The sequence below is a fragment of the Neodiprion fabricii genome, chromosome 4, assembly GCF_021155785.1.
Source record: "Neodiprion fabricii isolate iyNeoFabr1 chromosome 4, iyNeoFabr1.1, whole genome shotgun sequence".
Classification (NCBI taxonomy): Eukaryota; Metazoa; Arthropoda; class Insecta; order Hymenoptera; family Diprionidae; genus Neodiprion; species Neodiprion fabricii.
In genome coordinates, this window is record NC_060242.1 from 24,437,917 (window position 1) to 24,452,700 (window position 14,784).

General features: G+C 37.8%; 1 protein-coding gene across 8 annotated transcripts in view; it reads right to left on the minus strand.

Moving 5' to 3' along the window:
- Positions 1–14,784, minus strand: part of LOC124181623 (maternal protein pumilio) — a 106,535-nt gene that overhangs the window by 46,602 nt on the left and 45,149 nt on the right. For 7 of the 8 annotated variants that reach the window (XM_046568347.1, XM_046568345.1, XM_046568343.1 and 4 more), the window contains one exon: positions 3,698–4,079. In XM_046568347.1, the coding sequence (XP_046424303.1) occupies positions 3,698–4,079 (382 nt within the window). The remainder of the gene's footprint in view (positions 1–3,697; positions 4,080–14,784) is intronic. The other variant, XM_046568344.1, reaches the window with a different exon arrangement.

The window sequence follows — 14,784 nt, forward strand, 5'->3', positions numbered from 1 at the left end:
TAATACAATTTGTACGTCTTCAAGCTCTTATGCCCACAGCTCTACTCACCGCCCGCGCCGCTCAAGAAACTCCTCAGAAAAGTTTAGACACGCGATTTTCGATAGGAATGCCGTTTCTCTATTTCTAGCGCGATTTCTTGTAGTTATTCGATCAAAACATTACCGTTAGACTTTCGTAGGATAATCAAGAATTAATGGATACGAATAAATAATAATTAACGTGTTGACGCGTCTCGAAATTGAAAATTGAAATTGAAAAATTGCAAAACGTCAACACGTGCACAATTAACAGCGTGGCACATTGTCAAACACGTAAGTTACACAGAGCCAGCCAATATACGGTTTATGAAAGTCTGAGGCAGCTTCCACATCGAAAAAAATTTAGAAACAGGCATGACAATTAGGCAAGTAACTTGAAACACAGTTTAAGAACTTTAAAAAAGGTAAATTATATAAAACTTTTGACAATCTTTTTCCGGCAGGTGTATTTTGACGTTAACGATAGATGTTTCTACTCCTGCAATTACACCTAACGCCAAATACGATTCTGTAACGTCTTGCACACACAGGAATTTATAACGCGAAGCGTGATTTTACCACTTTCGATTTTGTTTATTTTCGTAACAAAAGGAATACCGGCCTTTCTTGTGACCTCAGAATTGGTATTATGCATTCACAGGCCTGAGATGTCATGAATATTCATTCTTTGAATTATATTTTCTACTTCAAACCGCAACGATGTGAAGATTCTTGACCGCGAAACATCGCGTAATGCATGACAGAATTTTACGTCGGAATTTTGATCTTCTTTTTCTTTCCCCTAAAATATTCTGTCCCGTTGCGAAAAGGCCGGGGAAATACGTTTATGGGGAGGAAGGGTAAAGTCGATTATCCAAACGTAATTTTTGTAATATCTCGATAAGATTAATCAATTTTACAATAATATTCCACACCGTATTCTTCTCCGCTTCGAAACAAGTAAACTCTGATGGTTCCTTTCGTTCGAATACTTTTGATAGTGGAAATATATTTGATCGTGAGGTTAATTGATGATGTGATTTCATCCGTTACGAAACCTTCGCCTTTGAAAAAAAAGGATCTTTCTTCGTATGAATAATGCAAATTTCAGTGAAATAAATTTTAGGCAAATGTATTCGATTTAATTTGAACCCGGCTAAATCAAGTTTCCACCAAAATTTGTTAATCATAGATGAAAGTTTCTCGATTGGTAATCTAGAGAACCTAAACCAACTATCAACTTTGATCTTCACGACAATTGAGAAATGTCAACTGTTCAACGAAGTTTGGAGCTAAGCTTGCAGTCGTATTTCTTATTTAGTTAGTCTATCTCGTTAATTGATAGATTTTTCAGTTAGTCTGAAATACGTTTCTTTTTCCAAAACTAAAATCAAACCGTATAACCGGGTCTGTATATCGGCAATATTCCTCATCGAAAATAGAAAATAATAGAGATATTAGGAGTTTTATTTTATTGTCGCATTGAAAAAAGACCAAACGGAATACTTGTGTAGCACTTTTCAATAGCATGCCAAAGAAAAGAAGCCGAACGAGATCGCGAAGCACGTTTCGCTGTGAAAAGGGACGAGCTTTGCGACTCTTGAAGCATACAATGCATGGAATCTAGAATTCGAAGGGACTGTGAGCGGAAACCGAGTGAACCTGGATTATATGGTTTGTTGTTAAAAGAGGAGGCGAGAGGGAGAAAGAAAGAAAGAAAGAAAGAAAGGGAAAGCTTTGAACCTCTCTGACAAGTGCGTTAAAAATAAATTTTTAATAGCCAGGAGAATTTGAAAAATTGAAAACGTCTTTGTTCTCAGATATTACACGATGCCTTTGAATTTTACGCCCCCTTTTTTTCATCGAGATTACTCAGATCGCAGCGTGCGTAAAAGAAGAGTAACTCTCTACCAGCGAACGCAGAAACTGTAAGTTGGGTAGCTCATTAGCGCCCGCCCGCACACTTAAAAATAACCCTACCTTCAAATTAACACTAGTAAGAGATTCTTTGCAGCATTTTACTTCACAACCAGCCAGTTCCAGCTTGTTTGAAATATTCATCGACACAATTTCAGCTATTGACTCGAAGTCAAACGTTTCAAGTAAAACAAACTATTTAAGGTATATAAAACATATCGATGTTGTGTAAAGGAATCTGAAATTTAGCTGTAACCTACTGAAAATAAATGCCTATTTTTCCAATTAATTCTCAGATTATTCCTTTTCTTTTCCTCATTTCTTTTGTCGACTTTTTTTAATACGAATACGTGACATTTTCCGTTCATGTACAACAACATCAATTCAGTATTCTGACAGTTCCCTAGGTATAAAACAATTGTAGAGTTAAAAGTTTGAAAAAAATTCAATTAGTTAGAAACGCTATGCGTAAATGGACATTTTTACCAACGGTATATTGTTATTTTAGTATAAAAGTAATGTGGCCACTCGAAATTGGCGAAAAGAATTCCTGACCACTTTTCCTGTTCGAGACGTTTGCATGAATTTTCAGAAGACGTGATATCTACTTACCGTTACTGATACATACGTGCTCGACATCACATCAAACGCAATTTGTCGGTACACAATTTCACTTGCAAAAACATATATTCGAGTATCATTTGATGCTGCTGCAACATTCATTGATTGAATTCACTCGATACAAAATTTATTACCTGAATAAATATATTCTTTCCACTATATGACATTAAAGTTGACCATTTTTTCGAAATTCAAAATGTCAGCGGTGAAAACCAGTTACTGGTCGACCAATGTATGCGAGTAGTTACGCTGTCTAATTTTTCATCCAAAAAGCATAACCTGAATTACTGGCGAACCGAATTTCAAATAAATATTGCACTCCGAATTTTTTCCTATGAATTTTAGACGGAGCAGAATAACCTGACTTAAAAATATCTCGTCATTTGTTGTTTTACATTGATTTTGTTCTCTCCTGAGACCGTATCGTGTATTTCGTTCTTCCAAAGTGACATTTATAGTTGACATTTCCGCGGTTCTCAGAAACTCCTAATGCCATGCCAAAAATTCATTAGGTTATTGCGCAAAAATCTAATTCACGATAACAGTATTAAAAATGTTGTCAAACTTTGTTGTCGAGCTTTCCAAACTATTCAAATATCGCTGCGGGCATGAATTATGGGAAAAATTTTGATTTTAGATAATTATTGACTGTTATCCGGACTTGATATCCCAATTGTAGTTAGCAAGTCCTGGTTTTTACCCGATTGGTAAGGGTTTAACCGTATCGCAGCAATATTATTGACTGTAAGTTGAAGGGGGGTTGCCAAATCACTCGAAACGGGTAATGCGGCGTCAAACTCTCCCGCGTCAAGTGATTAATTAAAGTTATGTAGCTCCGACGGCTCGTAGCAGTAGTCATCGCCATTAGTCTCTCAATGACAAAAGTTCACCAAACCTTTCGGAATGACAACAAATTGACTACATAAACCACTTGAGATCTGCTTGACTCGAAAAACTTCTCACTATCTACATAACCTCTATATACGTAAGCCGTTAGTTTGACGGCTGAAACTTAAGGTGGCAAGCCTGTACAACGAAAAATCTCGCGCATGCGCAGTCGGACGGTAAATCGGGCAAGTGGATAAAGTTCCACCGTTCCCTCACTCTAGATCCTAATTAAAGAATAGCTTAAAAGGCTCACCTGGACGTCAAAATGTGTCGCGGTGTCCTGTGGCTGGGGAGGACCTTGTTGTTGCTGTTGCTGTTGCTGCTGCTGTTGCTGAGGAGGCGGACCCTGTTGAGGCGGTGGACCCTGGGCGCTGAACAATTGAGCGGCGTGAGAATGTGGATGAGGTAAGTGGTGGGCCGGGGGGGCCTGATGATGCTGGAGGTGAGGGGCCGGACCGAAGGCCGTCATGAAGTGTTCCTCGGTACCGACGACGTCGATCCCCTGTTTCAGGAGCACGACGCCTCCAGCCCCCGTCGACACAGCGAGGGTAGCAGATACATTCTTCTGGAAGTCCTCCTCCCCTGGCGAAGGCTGTCTGCTACCCGGCGTGCGACTGTGAACCGAATAAAAATATCTACGGGTTATAGTATCGCGAAATTTATCATTTTCGATTATTCTCTCGTACGTACGGATGTTTGTGGTAATTTGTTAGTGAGCGATTTTGAGTGCGGGTCAAAGTACCGAATATACCAACTTTACGCGTGCTATAAACGCTTCACGGCATATATGGCGAAGGTTGGCAACGTTCGCAGTTTTTACCATTCGGGGTTTCTCGACCAATCGGAACTCTGACGGATTCAAGGCTTTGATCATTCGATGCAATGGTCTATCTGAACCTTGACCCGCATCGGTGAATGGAGTGTAAAGAAAGCCGCGTTGCTCTGCGTGCATACCTTTTTTTCTTTCGTTCTATGGAAGATTACGGATTTCACAGACCGAAGTTTCCCGCTTCTCCGGTCATCGTTTCACTCTGGAGAAATGAACCTTACCGACTTTTTATTAACTGCAGAGAACGTTGTCATTTTTTTGTCAGTCTCTTCGTAATCGTCGTCGTAATATACAAAAACAAAAGTCAGATTATTCAGTACGATATTTTGTTCGTAGAGGATAAAGATAGCCGATTTTGACGCGTATTACAAGTGATTGTGCAACAAAATAGTCGAGGAGATGAAATTTAACTGGATAGAAAGAGACCGCCTAGGTACGTGACTGATGATGAAAAATGCTACGAATCTTACGCATCGCGCACCTTCTCTTAGACAGATATCCAAGGCCGCATTCATTTTTACCATTTTTTTTTTCTTCTCTTGCACTTCTATGCAAAATAGCACCAGTTTTACAATCAAGCAGAGTGCATTGCAATGATTATTGTGCATTCAATTTTGAAGTCAACGGAATTTTGTACGAAAAGGTCAAAATTGGTGACACGGATGAAAGGCTTAAGTTCGAGGTATTTTTAACAAGAAAACACAAATAGATCGTGAGTCAAATTTAAGAGGAAAAAAAGGCCTGCTCGACGGAACTAGAAAAAAACCTGCTTAGTAAAAATTTTCCATCATCTAACACAACTTGTATAAATTGTAATGGATTGTTAATCGATGGGCACAATATCAGCATAATGTAGCTAATTTGTTAATTTTGACATGGTTTAGAATTAATTATACAGGCATATATATTTATTTTTAAACTTACATGATTTAAAATATTATAAATACATCAGAATTCGAACTTGAAACATTTACTTCTTTATGTGAGCGGAAAGTTGTTAAATGTGATCGAACAACAGCAAGTTTCCACTACGGTAACGCGTACGGTAAAAGAAAACACAAAAGAAAGAAAGAAATAAAATATCTACGTATTAACGTAAGTTTCGAACCGGTTAGCAAACTCGAAGTTAATGAAGCGAGAGAAACCAATTCCCGATGTGTTATATACTAATATACAAGTATTGTTACAGAGGTCGATCGTAGAAGAATTTGAAGTGGCCAAATCGGGTTTCGCATTTGGTGCCGGGAAAGGAACGCATAGCATTGAGGAGCCTCGCGTATATGCAAATCTTAACCGGCCGACAGCCTGCAGCTGCCCGCAACTCAAGTGAGAGTAAAACGAGAAACTATACAATATTATTCAACGATGACGACGTTACTTGTCGGATAAAATATCCACTTTTATCTAGGACGCCATATATACACGTATAATATAAGTGGGTATACGTATACAATACAATATGTATGTATCGCCCGGTAGGTATTTATAATACGTGGGTAAGGAAAAATGACGGTTGAATAAATTTTGCGTTCAAGAAAAGAAAAAGAAAAAAAAAAAAAAAAATAGAGTGACGGTAAAGCGGGAAGAAAAATTCTTTTTAAAATAGCACCGTAAATACGATGATAATGATAATATTGTAACACGATAACGCACAAAGTGCATGATTAGAGAATTAATCAATAATAACAAGAAAAGAAAAAAGTTTTCTCGTACACGGGTAAAAAGGTGAATTTTTCAATTTCTCTTCCGGAAAACGAAGCAAAGCTTTGCTGGTTTATTTAAAAAATTTCTTCATTTACTTCTAATCCTTCGAACAATTAACCTTAGAGTTTTTATCGAGCCCGACCGCGACGTCATGCAAGGCAACCAGTTAGGTTCGTTGGTTCTTTCACCAGTGTTACAGCTACGCTCAAAGAACACTTTAATTTTCTGGGCTTTGATTACGCGAGACAATTATTTCAGCTTCGCCTGTCTTACAGCATCCTGCGACTTTTTACAACACCTCGTAGCAGTGACGATTTTAAAAACTTTGAAAGCGTGACGTGAGATACTTAGCAATACCTTATGTATACCGAAAGGAAACGGTGAAACTTAGCAGATTGAGTGTCCGACCGCGCATGGGCGAGCTTTGTCGAGTTTTCACGCAGGCTGGCCACCTTAAATTTTTTAAAGTTAAACTGTGATCGCAAATTGTTGATACAACGATTCGGAAAAATTTTGTAAACTTTCGCTGTCGACTGAATGATGACTGCTATGACTCATCGTACAGCATAATTCCAATACGCCACTTGACGCGTGAGAGTTTGACCTATCATAACTCGTTTCGAGTAAATTGGCTCCCCTGCCTCCTTGCAGCAAAAAATATTACTGCGGTACGATTTCGCCGACCGATAGAGTTCAATTATTTTGCGCATGCGTTTTTGGTTGCTCAGTCTGCGAAATTTCACACTTTCCTTTCGGTACATGTATTAATATACGATACATGTGTTGTATGTAGTACGTATACATGCATATAAACACGTGTAAATAATGTGCGTAAAAAATACTGCCCGGTATAGAAAGGATGAAAAAAATAGTCACTATTGATGGAAATGAATGACGAAAAAAAATTCATTCCCATTTCGTTGTCTCTCTCTTTTTTTTTTACACCTACTTAGCAGCGAGTAACGAATCTTCGAACATTGTTTGTTTGATGATTATACACGTGACGTGTGCACGCATCATTTACATCGTTATATTATTGATTCTATATAAAGAAAGTGACGTCGGAGCTGACTGACCGACCACCACCCGCAATATTCTTAAATGTCAGGGACCTTCAACAGATTTGTTCCCACCGTTCCGCTACGTGGCTCCCGATCTCCCAACAACGTCGAAAGTATTGTCTATATATGTAGAATACAAGACGTTTTATTAACATTCCTCCGCTGATTAATGTATTACAGGTATGCGTACCTAATACATACATGCATATGTGTCACTGATACAGAAATTTTTAGCAATACCGGATTATATTCTACAGCCTGAGTGAATACTATTAATATGATTCTTGCAACCGAGATAAAAATGAAGAACAAGGTCGTTTTGAAGAAAAAAACGAATCACTGCATTCGCTAATTAGTTATCGCTAATTTCCCAGCGTCACTTTTCTTATATATATATATATATAATTGAATTACCTTTTATCGTATAAATTTTTACGTCAAACAAGCTTTGTTTTTTTGTTCCCGTTTAAGTTATTTCAGAGAAGTTCATCACGAACAAACGAAAAGAAGAAAGACTTTGAGCTCGCATATCTACGTAACCTGCATCAATGTGGCTTTCAAAATTGGAAGCTCAACATTACCCTATCTTACTATGTTTATTATTGGCCTCTCTTTGAAGTGAAGAAACAGATGGTGCCTATCACAGGGTGAAACAAAGTCCGGAGTCTGTGATTTTATATTTTTAACCGTGAACCCCTTTGTCAAGAACAATACACAAAATTCAAAATCATTGTATCGAGTGTAACAACTTAAAAGGCGGATGTTATTCGAATTAAAACCGAAGGATGGAGTCGCCAATGCGATTTGAGCGGCCGATGTTCTATTGTATAAAATTTTTACAAGATTTCGATAATATTAATGATAAATTTCAGACAACTTGTCAAAGTTTTGTTTCTGTGATGTTATAATAATGAGAACAGCAAAGCTACACTTCATTTCTAGTACGTTTTTGGTCTAACAGCACACACCAGTCACTGACTGAATTCTTGTAATATTTGCGAAGAAGTTGCTTTTCTCAAGATATAAATTGTGCCTTGACTAAAAGTCCTGGTAAAAAAGAAAAAGCAAAATTAAATCCGGGTCTCACTCTTTCGCTCTATCTCTCTCTCTCTCTCTGTCTGTCTCTATTTTCAAATAAATTAAAAAATATACTATTAAAATAAAACTCTTGAAACATTCTCCTCGCGCCAATAATACTTCGACGTATCGTTCAACTGTAGTACATATTAATAAGCGTAGTAACAAGCATCGTTTTAACGCAGTTTAAACGCAGCCTCTCCACGAAACGCGAAGTGAGAAAAAAAATTAATCAGGTGTAAAAAAGCTGGCGGTAAATAAAATAGTCTGCATTTTTCATATTGACAAGATCGAATCTATTGCGTTAACATCGGTTTTCTTTGCGCAAGCAAAAATTTGAGCTATAACGATGGTACGAAACAAAAATTGGCATAAAAATTAATTCTCATGCCGTGTATCTATCCTCGCCATGACCTTCACCATTTTTAATCTCACTTTCTTGTCAGTATGTTGTTGCGTGTAAAAAAAACATGATTCGCAAGGTTTCAATTTAGATTAAAGAAAAAATTAGCTCTAAAAAAAAAAAAAGGCACTCGACTAATTTACCAAATACGGCGAAAGAAATGTGATTCCATGCAATAAAATAGTGATCGGAAGAACAGTCTAGTCTATTCGATGAAACCATTAGTATTCGCATCAGCAGAACATTTCGTCCGTCATGTTTGATCACCGTATTTGGTAAACTGAACATACTTTTTTTTGCATGTGGTGATCGTACGCTTCGCGAAATCATTGAGGTGGGCCACAATAGTCTTGAAAGAAATTTGCACAGTGAATCCTTTGTGAAGAACTCAACATTTTTAGCCTATAGATCGACATAGATATGCGAGCATATCGATATAAAAAAAAAAAAAAAATTAACAAAAGTTCAAGTAATTTGATAGAAAAAGTTGACCGGGCAAAGAGAGGGGGAAAAAAAAATCCGCAAGTTCGGGATCTTTGTTGTTCCTTACTCAGTTTGATTCGAATTTTCTTAATAAAAATTGATTCGCTTGTATCTCACACATAAAGCTATAGATACACCCACTTCAGCTCCAAATTCGAAAATCTATGTTTTTTTTTTTGTTTCTACGAAGAATTTACTGTGCATTGAAATAAATTATGCTTGACAATGATATCGCCAGTTGATCTATTACTGTAAAAAGTCTGACTATTTCTTTCAATTCAAACGTTGCTAATCGTGTTTTTTCGATGCTCCACAGCTGTACACAACATAGCGGCAAGATAATGAAATCGAAAACGATGAGGGTCACGGCTAAATTGAAATGGTATAGAATGTCCCACATCGTGCGAGATGTTATAAAACAAAATGGAACAAATGAAAGCTCCAATTCGCAAGGAGAAGCAGCTACAACTATAAAAATCGTGGGTTTCGCTCCTTGTTTAATTAAAGGCGGACAACCCTGCGTACCTGTATCCCAACATACGGCATCGCGGGTATCAAGCGGCTTACGCAATAGAGAATTCGTGTCGATCGATCAGTGGGTTATATATGCTGTGAGCTACAGCCTCGTACACATGTGAAGATTTACCATCGTCCGTATAACATTGTTCTATCTCTCTCTCTCTTTTTTTTAACTTGCATAACTCCACGTTAGGTGATCGACGCGAGTGAAGTAATAGTTGGTTATAATGTAAATTATACCCACATAAGCTGTAGTACCGGGTAGGTATATAAAATACTGCATTACACATGCGGACATATTAATATAGCACGGAAGGAAACTGAAAGCTTACCTGCGAAAACGGAAGACTAAGAACAACTTGCTGCACAATTATTTTTATTTTCTTTTGTAGTCGCGGTTTTGTTTATGCCAGCAAGACGAACAGGAAAGAACAGATAGGGATTGGAAACAGCGAGTTAACGGCTCTTCTATTACTTCCAATCGAGTTAAGCAATTCAAGTTGTGCTTCTAGCGCAAGGTTTCGCTGTCAGGTGTATATTATTCATTACTCATAGATGGAGAGTCGGAGTTACGAGATTAATTATCGCTGTTAATCGGCAATCATGCAGGGGTTCCATATTTTCGTGCGCCAAATAGAAAACTAGAAACATTTAGCAAAGAATTGGAACGTCTTTTTCTACAAAATTTGTCTGTTGTAAAAATATTCAAACGCTTTATTCGAATGGTGGATAATCAATAACTACGATATGTAGTTATAGAGATGATTGAGGTCGGGGCAGGAAGTTCTGCGTACATTTATTACAGACAGGTAACAGACTTCGCGCCGTTGAAATTTATGAAATACTAGCTTTAAAACCCTCGCTCGCTAAAGCTCGCTCGGGGTCGAATGCCTAGTCTAGCTGGTTTTTGTGCTCGTGCGCTCGCTTACTCGTTGTCAGTATTTTACCAGATGATACGAGATTTACCAGATACCTCACGCCCTTTCTGCTTGAGGATTGTTCAATGGGTAATAAATGTTACTCCGCTGGTCCGTGAAGTCAGGTTTCATCAAGTTGCGGACCTCGAGTGCAGTAACTACGAAGCACTAGTTCTGGAGGTCGAAATCGACAAGGTAAAGGACCTGCACAGCCAAAACCACGGAGCGCTTGTCCTGGAAGTCGAGTTTCACCAGGTAGTGGACCTGGAGCGCAGGAACTACGCAGCGCTTAGTCAAAAGTCACCAGGTCAAAGACCTGGACAGCCAGAACTACGGAGCGCTTTTCCTGGATGTCAAGATGCACCAGGTGGAGGACCTGGAACGCAGAAACTACGGAGCACTTGTCCTGGAAGTTGAGTTTCACCAGGTAGCGGATCTGGAGCGCAGGAACCACAGAGCGCTTGTCCTGGAAGTCCAGTTTCACCAGGTAGTGAACCCGGATCACAGAAACTACGAAGCGCTTGTCCCTGAAGTCGAGTTTCTCCAGTTAGAGGACTTTGAGCGCAGAAACTACGGAGCGCTTGTCCTGGAAGTCGAGTTGCACCAGGAAGCGGACCCGGAGCGCAGGATCAGGAGGTAGAGAACCCAATACTCTAAATCTGCGGAGCGCGATTCTCATACGTCCGCTCTACTGCGCGGTTGTTTCCGGACTGAGGAATTCGGCTAACTGATTTTCGTCTATATAGTTCGATGAAGTCAATATCCGAATATCCAAAATTTGGTTTCAAACTTTAATACTATGTATGGTTAGAATATTCAACCTCGGCATGCCCCGTCAATTTATGGAGGAAAGCAGGAACCCCGAAATGCTTGAATCGATAGTATCAAAGGTAGACACGCTGCTTACTACGCAACGATACTTGAAATTTCAATTATACCTCCTTGCGCATGTTCGAAAACCATTCTGGATCATTGATGTGAATTTGAATTAACGATTACAAGAAATTGAGCAACGCAACATGTGATTTTATCTCTGTAGATACTACTTCTTTCGACTAAATTTTGGAGGCAATTATATGAGATGTTCTATCATTGCCAAGACTGTAATTCGCAATCAAAATGTATAGTTAATTGCATATTGTAACCTAAACGCAGCGTTCAAATACTTTTCCTGCACCGATAATATATGTAGACAAATTTATGACGATTATTCCCGGCGAAAAAAAACACCAAAAAAATTTTTAAAACATGAAAAAGGCTGTGAAATATCTACTTGCAATTTTTTCTTCAAGATTATGAATTTTCGTTACCTCACAAACCTTACAAAGTTTTCCTGAAAAATTGATACACGTTCATTTGTCTTCATCAATTGTACACACGAGGTTGAAACTATATATATATATATATTGAAAAGTATCCTTGATGGTAATTTTGAATTCCCAGTCCATTTGCGAGCAGTGCATAACTCTGCATTACATATATTAAATACTCATTTTCCGAGTTACAGTTTGCAATACAAGAAAAACAATTTATAAATGCCAAGCAAGCGTGTCTCGCCGGTTTCAGCAGAAAAGAATAGCAAAAAGTTTGCCTTCAACTGTATTATCTGTTTTATGATTTGAATCCTTTCACTAAAGATCGAATAAAACTTTCGAACGAAACGATTAAAAGTGCATTCGCAACTACAGGTTGCTGTTCAATTATACGTGTTTTGGTGCAATTATATTTGTATTGAGAAATTTATATCATTATTTAAAAAGAATCGATGCTATAATTTACTTTTTATGCCCATAAAGAAATTCCGTACGCGACGGCATTAAAATTTTTCCCATATTCCGAATTCACTTGCCTTCCAATTCTACGGTCAAAAAATACAGATGAGAAAAAAATGTATTTCTTAAGAAATAAAATAACGTTTAAATTAGGATACTAAAAAAAAAAAAAAAAACAAAGGACAAAAATCAGAAGTACAACCACGACGACTGAATCGATCGTATTAAGATATTGATGTACGCATTAACCTAATTGCAACGAAAACTGCCGGATAAGGTATAGGAAGAGAACAAAAAATAATCAACTAGTTGGGTATAATAGCTGTTTTAAAATACGCTGCAAAGATTATACAAACTATGTATATTAAATTCCGGCAACAAATTCCGAAACATGAGTACAGTTCGAGCAAATTCAATTGAAATCAATTAGCAAACTTCCACGCGGTTAATTCACTCACCTATGCATAAAGGAATAATTCAATCCCGACTATAATATACGTTATACAGAGGTTAATACAGTATGAATGGGTATAATAAAATGCCTATAAGCGCATGTCTTTTTGTTTTTCATGTACAGGATGATTCGGCGAAGACGACCGAAAAATACGGAAATGAGAAAATAATTTAAATCAACGCCACCTGTATCGAACAGATTTCATACCTCAGTATGATACAATGAAAAAATTACGAATAATCGTCACCTCGGATGAATTGTTGGCTAATTACAACGCAGGAACGACATGTAAAATCGTGTCGTTATCCCGGATGCTAATGTCTTGGACGAACCTCTCTTTTTGCTTCTGTCACGATAGTTCATAGTTATATAATTGAAAAGGGCAATGCGAGTCGTAGAATTTCAACTTTCATAAATGGCATAATAGCGTCGAGATTTCTTTGTACACGTACCTATATACAGTTGCAACAACAATTCCTCATAACAGTTGCAATGTAACTGTGGTCGGTTACGTGAACACGGTAGGTGAATTATTGAAACTTTTACACAAGTCGACACTTCTACTACGTACTAATTCATCTTCTTCCGTTCCCTTCTTTCTTCTTTTCAACAACCTAGCTTACTTACTCGCAGGAGTCTCCGAGACTTTCGAATAATGACGGTGGTTAACCATCGTCATCTGCACTGCGAGCTAGTGCAGCGAAAGGATTTGTGTCCAAAACCGGTAAATTCAAAAGAAACTAGCCTCAAAGTGATAGTTGTTGCCGCGTTTTGAGATTCGCATTAAACGGTCGTTAAAGTGACAAACAAAGAAGTGCCAAAAGTCTACCGACACACCTGCACATATTCGTAAAACGCGACAGCTTCGTTTATACTCTATGCGCAATTGCGTACATGTGTTTTCAGACATCCAAAATCCTCGCCCTTCCTTTCCCTTCCCGTTAAAAAAAAAAAATACCTTTTTCTTACACGTTTTTCCTCTCCATTTTTAGACGGCTATTTCGAGTGGATATGTACTTTTTTCTTTTTTTTTTTTTTTTGCAAACCCGTCGTGCGCCGCAGCAACTGCGGTAAGAAGGTGAAGAGACGAAATGGGGAGACGACAAAAGTCGCCGCAGTTGTACGAAGGGGTTGAAAAAATGAAGAGGGCGCCAAAAAAAGGGGGGGGATAGACATAATGCGAAACCTCGTATAGTCGGGGACGAGAAACAATTGATACTTGTGACGTGGGGGATATACGCATACCTTATACACATACATATATTATATAAACATAGGAGTCTGTTATATACCTGTGCATTACCAGGATTTAAAAGCACTTTTATTTTCTTACAGTTTTTTTTTTTCTTTTCCTATATACTAAACGAAGCCTGGAGAAAATTCTCCGGGGTTTTTGGCCGTAGACTTGTGTATTGGACTGTTTCGGGTCAGCGCAATGAAAGTTGTTAGCAAACTAAAATTATTATTTAAGTGGGTAAAAGTCACGCGTTTGTGATAGGTACCTTTTAAACTTCAGGTAAAAATGTTGCGCGTACTTTACGATAAATTTTTGTACCGTGTACGTTCAAAACTATTGTTTAAACAACTTTTTTTACCAGAATAAAAGAACATTGCCTAAATTTAGAATAGTCTACTGTACTTTAAGCTCGGCTCGAATCGTGACATCGAGTAAGGTGGATGGAAAAGGAATAAGAAAAGTAAAACGGAATGCATTTTGAAGACACTTCTTGGAACTAAGAGAACGAAAATCCGGAATACAAAAGGCTGCAAATACCCACGGTTCGTTAAGTCAACAATGTAAAACTGTACCAAGTTGATGACGAAAAATCTCGTGAGATTCGTGGAATAATAAAACCAAAAGATAAGGAAAGTATAACCAACGAATTCGGCATAACTTCACGGCTAGCACGATGGGGTGAATTTTTTGTTGTACTTCATTTCTTTCATTTTTCATTATTTATTTATTTTTGTTTATTTATTTATTTATTTTTTTTTTTACGTTCTTCAAGTATACAGGTAAATGAAGGAAGAAATGTGAAAAACTCTTATCGTGTCTCAGTGCCGTTAACGAATAATAATTTTTTTTTCTTCTCGTGCGTGCAGATATACACGTACATAGAT